Source organism: Eubalaena glacialis, chromosome 1 (genome assembly GCF_028564815.1).
Source record: "Eubalaena glacialis isolate mEubGla1 chromosome 1, mEubGla1.1.hap2.+ XY, whole genome shotgun sequence".
In the NCBI taxonomy this organism is placed as follows: Eukaryota; Metazoa; Chordata; class Mammalia; order Artiodactyla; family Balaenidae; genus Eubalaena; species Eubalaena glacialis.
Window position 1 is genome coordinate 161,054,151 of NC_083716.1, and position 12,368 is coordinate 161,066,518.

Below are 12,368 nucleotides of genomic sequence, written 5' to 3' on the forward strand. Positions count from 1 at the left end.
TTTTTCTTATGACGGGAGATTTTTAAAAAACTCTTGCCTTTATTTTCATCTTCAAAATCACAAAATATAAAGTGTGTAATGCGGTGTTCTAGAGATAATATATTAGCTATATCCTAATTATTTATTTTATTTTACTCTCAATGGGGCATGCTAACTGTATTATTATTATTGCACTAGTATTATTGTTGCTATTGTTATTATTATTATTGTTAACACTAGTATGCAGAAGCAGCATTGGGGGTACTCACATCACTCTGGAGGTCATAAGCTTTCCGAGCATGGATGACATCACTCTGGTCGGGCAGGCAGGTCCACTCATGCAGAGGATGTTTATAGTCCACATCACTGACCAAGGTCTGACATTTCTTGGCCAAAACGATACCAAGCGTGTCCACTGGGCTGCTGAACCTGGTCTTATATTTTTCAAAATCTTTCTTGTACTCACGGTCACTCTGCATTTTGGCAACGTGGAGGGACCACATCATCTTGGGGTCATCATGTATCACCCGGGCACCAATATGGTGACCCAACTGCTTACGATAAGTTTCTTTGTATTTGTACTGAAAGAAAAGAACCCAGTAAATGAGGAGGAAGCGGCAAGGGCTGGTCCCAGTTGCTCTCTCTGTGGTGATGCTTTTCTATGAAATCCTCAAGACATCAGGGGAATTTCATCTAACATGATGCTGTGATGCTACACACTTGGGCATGCTTTCACCCAAAAAAGAAGATATGGTGCTCATTTCCACACCTCTATAGAGAATAACTCCACATTGATTCCTTTATATTATGCTAGAAAATTATGTGTTTTAATCACAAAAAAAGTGATTAAAAAGTGAACACTGAATGAGCTCAATTACAGTGACAAGCAGTTTCTCAGAAGTCGGTCATGTGAGTGGACCCAAGTGAGAACATATCGGAGGGATGTGCTTACAGGGCTCATTAATTTTCTTTTTTTTAAGGCATTCTGAGAAATCATTTGTCCTCTGCACAAATAAACTGGAAGGAGTAGTTTTAAAATGGGTAATTTTTGTTGATAATGAGCATAGCGTTTCAGTTTTGCAAGATGAAAAAGTTCTGGATGTCTGTTGTACAATAGTGTAAATATACTTAATACTACTAGACTATATACTGAAAATGGTAAAGATAGTGAATTTTGTTATGTATTTTTATTATGATTTCAAAGAAAAACCTACCAAAATGGACAGTTTTGCTATTCTTAATATTTTAATATTTAAGTTGTCCAGGAACCTGATGTATTCATTTTTAGGGTAAAGGAATGTTGATTTTTGTGGGCCCCATAGCAAAGAGATGTTTAACTTTTTTGCTATCCTATGTCCTTCCTCAAGTCATGGGGAACTCAGTTAAGGCTGCTTCTTTATTGGCATCTTTGCCTTGAGTGTAGCCTGAGGAGAGCTCATGAGGTTTCATGAGTAGCTCAACATCATGTCCATTTAACTTTGACCAAGGCACTCAGTCTTACTAAGCAAAGACCAAAAGATGAGCAACAAAGGAACCATATCCCAGTGTGTCTCTATGAAACTTGTAATCTTGGGCAGGTTACCTACTGTCTCAAAGCCTCAATTTATCTGCCTGTGCAATGAAGGCAGTTAAGATGGATGATGACTACAGAGACTTCCAGCTGTGTCCCAAGAGTGTGATTCCCTATGCAGGTGGCTGGCCTGTTGGTAACAAACGTAAGGATGTGATCAACTCTTACGTCACTGGCAATATCCCGGGAGGCCTTGGCAGCCACGATGGGAATGGCGTCACTTCTTAAGTCATAGCCTTCTTTCTTGGCTTCTTCCATGGCCTGGCGATAGAGGTTCTGAAGGAAGAAGTAGTAGCTTTTAGATACAGTGCTCACTTTCACCCTAAAGATGTATTTCTGTCAAAGGAAGACTACTTTTGGATGCAGAACAACACTAGTATGTTTAGCCTTAAATAAATTAAATTAAAAAAAAGAGATCTCTTTCTTCCTTTCACTTCCTACGTATACAAGCTATTTATTTAACTTGAAATTTTACTTTCAGCAGGTCTAACACAACTTTTCCTTGCATAAATCCTTCTAGATTTTACACATTAAGTCATTAACTCTGAAATGTGCTTGGATTGCTCAGCACTTACTTCTTTTCATGAAATAACCAAGAAATGACTATTTATTTAACTGCAAATTTGAATTAGGACCAATTTTACTAGCAGAGAATATGATTATTTAACAACAACACTACCACCATGAGCATGTACCTGTATTCAAATAGTGCTAAACTGAGGATAATCCACTGTTTCTGAACATCTTTTTTAATATTGATTTGCTCTCTATTCATTTTGTCGATTGCCGGAAATTGCTAGCAGACAGAGGGATAGCAGGTACCAGATATTTATGAGACAAAAGGACAAAACTGATGAAATTATAATAATTTCTTTATGAATTGGGAAATACCCACTGTTCAGTTTCTGTGGCAGGACAGATGCACACAGAAGGTGGAACACAGGTGTTCCACGGGAACACAGCTTGAGAACCACTGCATTAAACAAATCATCTATACCAGTAGTATTCAGTCTTTTTTGCTTGTGAACCATTACAAGAATTTAGTGCTTTGTTATTAATAATTTTAAAATGACTTTAGAGTCTGAGAAGGATGTCATTAAATGTTTTTAATGTAGATTATTAATGTGTGACAATTCACATTCTTTTCATGTTGAGATTTTACAAGGAAAAGCTAAAGTAAACAAGAATAAATTTAATGTACTTGAGATAAAGTCCCAAGGGCATTTGTTCTTCTTAAAAATTCCTAGGGACTTCCCTGGTGGCTCAGTGGTTAAGAATCCGCCTGCCAATGCAGGGGACACGGGTTTAAGCCCTGGTCCAGGAAGATCCCACATGCCGTGGAGCAAATAAGCCCTGTGTGCCACAACTACTGAGCCTACGCTCTAGACCCTGCGAGCCACAACTACTGAGTCCACGTGCCACAACTACTGAAGCCCTCGTGCCTAGAGCCTGTGCTCCGCAACAAGAGAAGCCACTGCAATGAGACGCCCTCACACTGCAACAAAGAATAGCCCCTGCTCACTGCAACTAGAGAAAGCCTGTGCACAGCAATGAAGACCCAATGCAGCCAAAAATAAATTAATTAATTAATTAAAAAAAAATTTCTAGAAATATTCATTTTGTAACTAGAGTCAAATACTTTTATACTTTATATTTTTCCTTTGAAGAATAAATTCTCAAGTTTATCCTTATGTATAAGTGGGAAAAAATGTGCTTGAATCATCTTGCGGCTTCAGGCCAAACAAATTTTTTTCATTCTTTCAACATTAGAAAAAGATGCAGGGCTTCAAAGAAAACACTTTTATTATCATCAAGGCTACATTTTAAAGAATGTTTGGTAAGTTATTTACCCAAGAGAACTAGAACAAGTAAATAAGAGTTTAAGAGAAAAAAAAATAAGATATAGTTACTTTGTTTTGTTAAACTTTACTGAGCTAAGTATGGAATGAAGGTACCATTGGTAACGGGTTGAGAAGAAATTCAAGTGGGCCGTTTTGAAATCTAATCTTCAGGAGACAGTCTTTAGGGACTTAACATAATCATGCAATTTTAAAGAAATAAATCCAGATGAAAATTTTAGAAATTAAAAAAATAGCTCAATTTTCTCTCAGCAGTCTGAAAAAAAAATACCCTACCTCGTCTGACCTAATTTTAATAAAAGGGAGAGGCTTAAAAGCACTATCCCTTTGGGATAGAAACTAACTTCATCTGTCTGGGGTGAGGCAGAATGTCTGGGAAAAGATAATCCAACAGAGAAGCTCTGTGGCCAAGAGAAAAATTGTTCATTCAAAAATGACTGAAGCCAAGGTCAATCAAATCCTTGTGATCAGGCTTGTCCTTGGGTCTGTTTTATAACGCTAGACAAAAGGAAATCGTCTCCTCTTCATTTCACTTGTCATGCCTCTTCTTTAGAGCTACATTATGATAGGCAAAAGTAATTAACAGGGGTAAAATAATAATATGGTCAAGTCTTGAAAATAAGTATTTAAAATTTCCAATGTTCTCAAACTAAAGGGAAGTCTGCCCTTTCTTCTGTTTAATGAAGACACAAAAAAACATGTAAGAAATCAATATTCATCTTGAATGAACCAGATAATTCTTGACTTTGGCAAGAACAATTGGGCAAGAAGCTTTTTCTGCGGCAGTATTTCTATTCTGCAAAGATTTGTGATGCCAAGTTTAGTGGGGCTGGAGATAGCATGTAAAAAAAAATGTTTTTTTAATTGTCCTCAGGCAATTTTGAGATGGATGAATTTAAGAATTCTTATTTCAGTTCTTGTAAATAAACTGAAGTTATTTTGAGCATATTAAATAAATCTAATCTTCACGGTGACTTGAGTAAAGGGAAGAAATTAAAGTTTATTAAGCAGCTACTGTATGCCAGGCTCTACACTGGGCATATTATATGTACTACCCCATTTAGCCATCACAAAAATTCTTCGATAGACATTTTTGTCTCATTTTACAGATGAGGTAACTAAAGAAAAACTCATAGAACAAATTTTGAAGCAACTACTAATCTGATAAATAGCAATAATTATTTTTAAATTAAAATTACAATATGATTCTATCATTAATAGTTGACTTTGAGAAATTTCCCCCCCTCCTGACATGGAGATATTTTTGTATTTATCCATTTCCCTATGTATTTTTTTAATTGAAGTATAGTTGATTTACAATGTTGTGTTAATTTCTGCTGTAACTATTCTTGAATATAATGATACATATATTCAGGGTAGGTTATGGCAAAAATAAATAAATAATTGGTCAACATGAGAATTAAATCCATAATTCTGACCTTTCTACTACATCAGCAAAATAACGTGGCCAGGTCAAAACAAATGGTATTACCTCACTATAATTTATTTTATTTTGTCTCGCCAACATAATTTCAGGTGTATCAGGCATCATGTGGATTTGGGTCTTGTCATTGTCCCAGGCTTCTGTGTATAAGCGCTGTGAAGGATAAAAAGGTTAATGAATTAGAACAACAATGTTTGTTGTAAACAGAGGTTTCCAATTTAGAGATCATGACAAAGTTGAAAGCCAGCCTTCTGCTATCTGGGCTGTCTGCTGTATATCAACATTCTTCAATCTCTTTGATGTTACAAGATATTTGTTGTCACTAAATATAAGTGTAGACTAAGATATGAAAAGAAAATGTGTGTGTGTTTCGTTACAAGATCACCTCCACTCCAATTAAATTAAAAGCAGGTATTTTCCAAGCATGTATACACGTCCATATGTACTGAGGCTGTATCAACAAATTCTTCCCATGATTTTGTCTGTTTGTCTGTTTATTAACTGCAAATGTACCTGGATATGCCATCTCTAGATTTCTTTTTGATAAATGTTATGAAGATTTGCACCTGACTTGTTTGTTCTATACTTACTAAGTACCCAACGAGAAAGAAACCTTGATACCAAACATGTATAACTGTTATAGACTTAAAACAATTTAAACACCAAACAGCTGTCCTACTCCTAACTCTATTTCACAAGAGATGTCAAAGCAGAAATTCCCACATATATTTGGGGAATCCTAATAGAGAACTCAATCAAATCACCATACACAGGATGGCAACTAGATAAAACAAACAAACAAAAGGACTAACTTAATTAGTAATAGATATTCTCAAGGACATACAGCCCTGTTTTATTTTCCCCCACGTTGGGGGCTCACCTTGTTCATAGTGATGGTGTTGTTCTTGGCCAGCACCTGTTCCAGGGAATCAGCCACACTGGTAAACTTCAGCTTGTCTGGATACTGGCGGTAGGTGTTGTCACTCAGTATCTCTGCAGCTCTCTTGCACCTGACCACATCCACAGACCCAATGGGGACCCAGCCAATGCCTCTCAGCCACTGGAGATCTGATTTATAAATGTTCTGGTGAGATCAAACACAAAAGCAAGGATTACTGAAGCTGTTAGGACTCTTGATTTCAAAAATGAATGAAAAGGACTGGAAAAAGTGGATAGCCAAACTTCATGTCTATGTCTTTTAAAATATGAAGCCCAATTGGATATAGTTCATGGTATTATGTTCTCTCTAAAAGAAAAGTAAGGCACAGTAAATTAAGGGTGGAGAGGAAAAAACGTTATTTTTTTTCTGAGGGCTTCACCTAATCCTAGGCCATTATCTGCATATTACTATGTATTATCATCATGAGCATGGTCAACAGTGGTGTTTAATGGGTCTCAGTACTCACGTCGCTCTGGAGGTCGTAGGCCTGCCGAGCGTGCATGACATCGTTCTGGTCGGGCAGGCACGTCCACTGGTGCAGGTAGTTCTTGTAGTCCATGTCACTGACCAAGGTCTGGCACTTCTTGGCCTGCACCACCCCCAGCATGTCCACTGGGCTGCTGAACCTGGTCTTCCACTTCTCAAAGTCCTTCTTGTACTCCCTGTCACTCTGGATCTTGGTCGCATGCATGGACCACATCATCTTAGGGTCATCCTTCACGTCCCGTGCTCCAATGTGATGGCCAAGCTGCTTGCGGTAAGCATCTTTGTATTTGTACTGAAATAACAGTAGTCATTTTAAAAATAAAATTGAATGAAAAGGGCTAAAAGTCTTATTAATATAAAACTTTATTATTTTAAAATTGGTAATTCTTGCAGAGAAATAAATCATCTGAATATCAACTTATCTCATCCTAAACTCTGATGAGACTTCACAGCAATACTCTAATGGGGAGCAGGCCAAACTACATAGTTCTATGGTTTGCAGACATTAAGTCTCTGGAAATAAAGGCAGCAGCACTTTTCAGAAAATCAATCTGAGTTGTAAACTGCCGTTTTTTTTAATCTTTTTGGGCCAGTGAAATCATTAACCCAGAAGTTTTACACATGATTTTGAGAACAACTCCTGAGTTCAGAGGAAACTTTTCACTCCCCTGCCCACCCCGCCTCTCCCAAACCTGGCTCTGCTAACTTTCACAGGACGCCTGAAATAGTCTGGCTTGTGTTTCCATCCTGTATACCGGCTCTACTGGACACCAAATTTGGGTGAGGTTTGTTGGGATTCCTTGTGGAGAAAAAACGGATTATATAACTACAAGAAAGTGTTTTGTTGGTGGCAATGGTAAGAGCTGGCTCTGGATTAGCTTCTCTCCACTTCAGGCAACAAAATTACACAAATCCTAGCATATATTTACTGAAGTCTGAATTCTCTACCAAAAGAACTTCTTTCAGAGACAGCGGAAAGAGAAATCAGGCTATTTTGTTGGTTTTGGTTGTTATAAAACTTTTTTTTTCTTTTTTCATTTAAAAAGAACTCAAAGGAAGCACTTAAGGCAATTTTTCAAAGAAAGCGTTGGCAAGAATCCAGAGCAGGTTTGGGGAAGGGTGAATTTTCCTGAACCTGGCTGTACCAGATCTTTTTCTTATGTTGAACCAATACACGTACCCAAGCTTTTTCCCCAACTCTTCTGTCATTTTCTTATTTCTATGTGCTCAAAATATGCAGATGAATGCCTTATAATTATAGATATAAACAAATGTAGATTCAAATTCCATTTTTTACTGAAGTTTAGGACACCCCCTCTGCATACGGGACCTGAATATTAAAATCTTTTGGAGTTAAATTATTAAAGCTCTTTTCAAATGAAAAACATTTCATTTAAAGCACAGTAAATGTGCTTTAACTGGCACCAGGATGTATCTTGCTGTTGTAATACTGATTCTGCCCCACCCCCATCCAGCCATGTACATATGTGGAGTGTTGGTACTCACATCACTGATGATGTCCCTGGAGGCCTTGGCTGCCACGATCGGGATGGCATCGCTTCGCAAGTCATAGCCTTTCTTCTTTGCTTCTTCATTGGCGAGTTTATACAGAGTCTACAGAAGGAAAGTCAGAGTTAAGCAAAGTTTTGATAGCAACAATTTGGAGTCTAACAGGTGACATATCACAAAATTTAAAAAAGGATAGGCTCCAGAAACAATCTAACTTTCTAGCAATATTGGAAAGTAAATAAATTATATTTTACCAAAAAAAACTATGTAGCATTAGAAACAAATGAAATATATCAATGAGCATTAACATAGATTGATAGAGTAATCTATTATTTATATCATTATAGATTAATATATATGTAATATGTAGATTATATGATACATTATGCATATCAACATAATATAATGTTAATGTTAATATAATCTAGTAATATAGATTGATAGGCAAAGCATCAATCTATACGTATTTCTAAATGAAAAAATTGCAGAACAATGTGTTTAATATTATTCATTTGTATATAAAATATATATTTATATACTTTTACCTAGTTCTTTATTACTTAAACATTTTTGAAAATCATGTAATATCTTATGATTTTTAAAAAAACAAATGAGAAAAAAATTAAAGTACAATTTAAAACATAGTTAACTTGACTATAATCACAACTTTATGATTCTAATTTTTGGCTGGATCATATTAGTAAAACATGCACCTATAAAACTGCATTTTACTTAAAAAAAATAGTAATCAGTATTGTTAATGGAGAGCACTTTTTCCCCATGCCTGAGGTTCTCTTTCTATAATAGGAGCTCGATTATTTCATCTCTGCCCCTTTACTCTCTTTACCCTGGAGAGGTGCAGTGATTTCCTGATGTATCTAATTGGTAGGGATGGGATAGCAGGGCATGCCCAGCTCAGCTCTGACCTCCTTCCTCTAGGAACATGCCCAGTGCCCTCCTCTGCTTCTCTGTGTGAAGCAGGACTCACCCCTGGGGGAGGTAGAGCTGATTGTCCTGCTCCAGTGTGGCCTGTGCCTGGATGGGGAACCTAACTCTGGGGTTCACTTAGCAGGTTTGTTTGGCTCTCATACAAATGTGTCCTTGAACCTAACTTTAGGAGTAAGATATGTGAGATTTTGACTTCTAGTTCCACTCCTTTGTTTTACTTCTCAATTTTATTCAGGATCCAGGTGGGAAAGAGGTGCATATTATTAGAGGTCCCCTTGGTAGGGTTGCCAGATTTAGCAAATAAAAAGATAGCATGCCCAGCTGAACTTGAATTTCAGATAAATAACAAATAATGTTTTCATATAAATAATGAGCTAGTATTATATCTGGTTATCCTATGCCTTGGAAATGCCAAAAATACTCCTCAGTTCCACTGACCCACACTGGTAAAGACCATAAATGGAAAAGATAATGTGACTTCAGTTTGCCCCTGGAATCCTATAGCGTATGATATTCAACCCACAGATGAAAGGTTGGATGGGCTGAGTGCTCATATCACAGAGCTGCACGTACCATGATAGCTGAGGTCCGAGAATATCCACAAAAGTGTAGAAAACAAACAATAACAACAAAAATAACAACAAAACAAGCGTGGTCCCCCAGGATTTTGCCCCTACCTCACTGTAGTTGAGCTTGTTCTGCCTCGCCAACATGATCTCCGGGGTATCAGGCATTATATGAATTTGAGTCTTGTCTTTGTCCCAGGCCTCTGTGTATAAGTGCTATCAAAGAATATGTTGATAGAAAACCATTTGAAAAAAAAAAGAAAACCATTTGAAATAGGAATTACAAAAAGCCAATTAAAGCAGGAATGTTATTGATCTAACTAGGAAAAATAAACCACACTAGGATATAAAGTATTCAGCTGGAGGTTTAAGTCTTAGCGATAGTTATCAGGGTTACAACTGGGGATAATAGAAATTACTTAGAGGATTTCAAGTACGTCATTTAGGAGGTAAATGTGACCCCACACCTGCATGGATAATTTTAACTCCACTAGTCATTAAAGTCTAAAAACCTCTTTTGGCATCTTGGAGAAGCTTGAGGCAGCTGGGGCTCACCTTGTTCATGTTGATGGCATTGTTCTTGGCCAGCACCTGTTCCAGAGAATCAGCCACACTGGTAAACTTCAGCTTGTCTGGACACTGGCGGTAGATGTTGTCACTCAGTATCTCTGCAGCTCTCTGGCACCTGACCACATCCACAGACCCAATGGGGACCCAGCCAATGCCTCTCAGCCACTGGAGATCAGACTTGTAAACATTCTGTGAGGAGGAAAAAGGCAGAAACTCTTCAGTAAGACTGAAAGATTTAGGGTCAAGGTGCAAATAGAATCGATAGTAAAGTACAATTCTGGTTGTTGCTCTTGTTGGTTTCATAGAAAACTGGCTCACTGTATTAGGCAGACTAACAGAGGAAGTATGTTCAAAAACGACCCAAAAATGTAACAAAAAAATGATAGAATATTTCAGGTTGTTAGGACAGGAGGAATCCAAATGAATATCTTCTGTCAGCCAGTTCAGTGGATGTTCACCGTTCGTGTGCACAGGAAAAGAATGCCAACCCAAAGTGAGAGAAACCACACATATGTCGACCTACAGGCTGTCAGTAAATAAATATTAGGTCCAGTCAAATGGAACACTCTGCAGCCATTAAAAGCCACATTTTAAAGAGTATCAATGATTGGTAGAAATGTCATTAATGTAACGAAATTAAAATAACGAAAAAATAGCACATAAAACAATCTGTATATAAATTACATGAGCAGGAGTGGGCTTTTTCAGTGGTTGGATTATGTTGGATTCTTATTGCTTTCTGTGTATTTTTTCTTATATTTCAAAATATCTGTAAAGCTCTTGGTTTAACAACAAAAAAGAGAAGTTAAAATGTAATAATGACATAGAACCTCTGAAGCCCTGAGGCAGACCTTTGACTACTTCAACACTGTCCAAGATTCAGGGCAATAAATGACCATCTTATTGGTCCAGAACCCGTCTCTTCCCCACCAAATTCTCAGGATGGGAAGCACAGACTCCTTTCCAGAACTGTCTTTCCATATCTTTATTTAATACTTTAAGTCATTTTTTCTGCTAAAGACTTTTGTGTACTTATTAGGTATTCATAACTACTTCCCAACGGTGGAATTGGACCTTTGCCCAGATCATTTGAAGGATTTTACCTGTAACAGCAACTAAGTAGAGCATACAGACAGCTCTTTTACTGTCTAGACTAAAAGCCTATTGGAATTGCCTTATGCTGACTAGTTATTGCCCCTTAAATAACAACAGCAAGAATGAAAACAATAACATTTTACACCTCTGGAGTGCTTCTTAACTTTCGAATGCTTCCCACATTATTAAGACTGTGTCACCGTGAGAAGGAGGTGATCTCAAAAAGGCACTTGACAAATAGACAGAGGCAAGCAGTCTGTCAATGCTGTCACTCTATGGGTGACATTAACCGTATTTAACAACCTTTCATATGCAGGCAAAGCCTTTCTTTGCAAAACACAGGATTCTGCATGTTGTGGAAGGCTACAGAACAGATGTGGGAGTTTCCACAGGTAGGCTGTACAATTTCTAGGAACAGCCATTTAATGTATAATTATGGTTAATTCATGTTATTCTCCAAAGTCCTCTAATGCTTAATAATTCCTTCAAACATCTATAAAATATGTGCTGCAGGAAATGTGCTTGTCACACCCAGATTTGAGATGCTGCCTCTGTTTCTAATAGGTACCGGTTCTGTCATTACCACATGACCTCTCCACAAAGAGAGCTGTGCTGAGAGGACAAAGTGTCAATGAAATGACCCAACAGCTTCCAGACACAGCGACTTCTTTTATTTCATAAGAGTAACGATTAGTGTTGTAGCAGTATTCTGCTAATGATAACCTCATCTGTTTTGCAAGGAAGCTAAAAACAAATTTCGGAGTAATTTTTAAAAATAAAAATGTGTTATTTCTTTCTCCCTGAAAAGAATAAAACGTCTTCCTGTGTTGGACCTTGAATTCTAACATTGCTTAATTCCAGTCTTATTTTTATAAGACCAAGTCCAGTTGGTAAACTTCACTTCCTTATAAAGCCTAGTAATGTATCCACAATAAAGCAATAAAACTATACTCTGATTCAAATCTCATTCAACGGACAAGAAATCCTAGCTTGAGTAGGCCAATGGGTTGTTTACAAAGGATAACGTTCATATGGTTCAAGTTATTTCTGCACACAGCCCTGTTACGGACGCCATACTCACGTCGCTCTGGAGGTCGTAGGCCTGCCGAGCGTGCATGACGTCACTCTGGTCGGGGAGACACGTCCACTGGTGCAGGTAGTTCTTGTAGTCCATGTCACTGACCAAGGTCTGGCACTTCTTGGCCTGCACCACCTCCAGCATGTCCACTGGGCTGCTGAACTTGGTCTTCCACTTCTCAAAGTCCTTCTTGTACTCCCTGTCACTCTGGATCTTGGCCACATGCATGCACCACATCATTTTAGGGTCATCCTTCACGTCCCGCGCTCCAACGTGATGGCCAAGCTGCTTGCGGTAACCATCTTTGTATTTGTACTGAGATGA

At 37.7% G+C, this 12,368-nt stretch overlaps 1 protein-coding gene across 1 annotated transcript in view; it reads right to left on the reverse strand.

Annotated features, from left to right (window-relative positions):
- Positions 1–12,368, reverse strand: part of NEB (nebulin) — a 229,620-nt gene that overhangs the window by 100,928 nt on the left and 116,324 nt on the right. The window contains exons 69-77 of the mRNA XM_061183866.1: positions 12,048–12,359; positions 9,857–10,060; positions 9,413–9,517; positions 7,785–7,892; positions 6,259–6,570; positions 5,733–5,936; positions 4,901–5,005; positions 1,718–1,825; positions 249–560 (exon numbers count right to left, since the gene is read on the reverse strand). Coding sequence (XP_061039849.1) covers positions 249–560; positions 1,718–1,825; positions 4,901–5,005; positions 5,733–5,936; positions 6,259–6,570; positions 7,785–7,892; positions 9,413–9,517; positions 9,857–10,060; positions 12,048–12,359 — 1,770 coding nt within the window. The remainder of the gene's footprint in view (positions 1–248; positions 561–1,717; positions 1,826–4,900; positions 5,006–5,732; positions 5,937–6,258; positions 6,571–7,784; positions 7,893–9,412; positions 9,518–9,856; positions 10,061–12,047; positions 12,360–12,368) is intronic.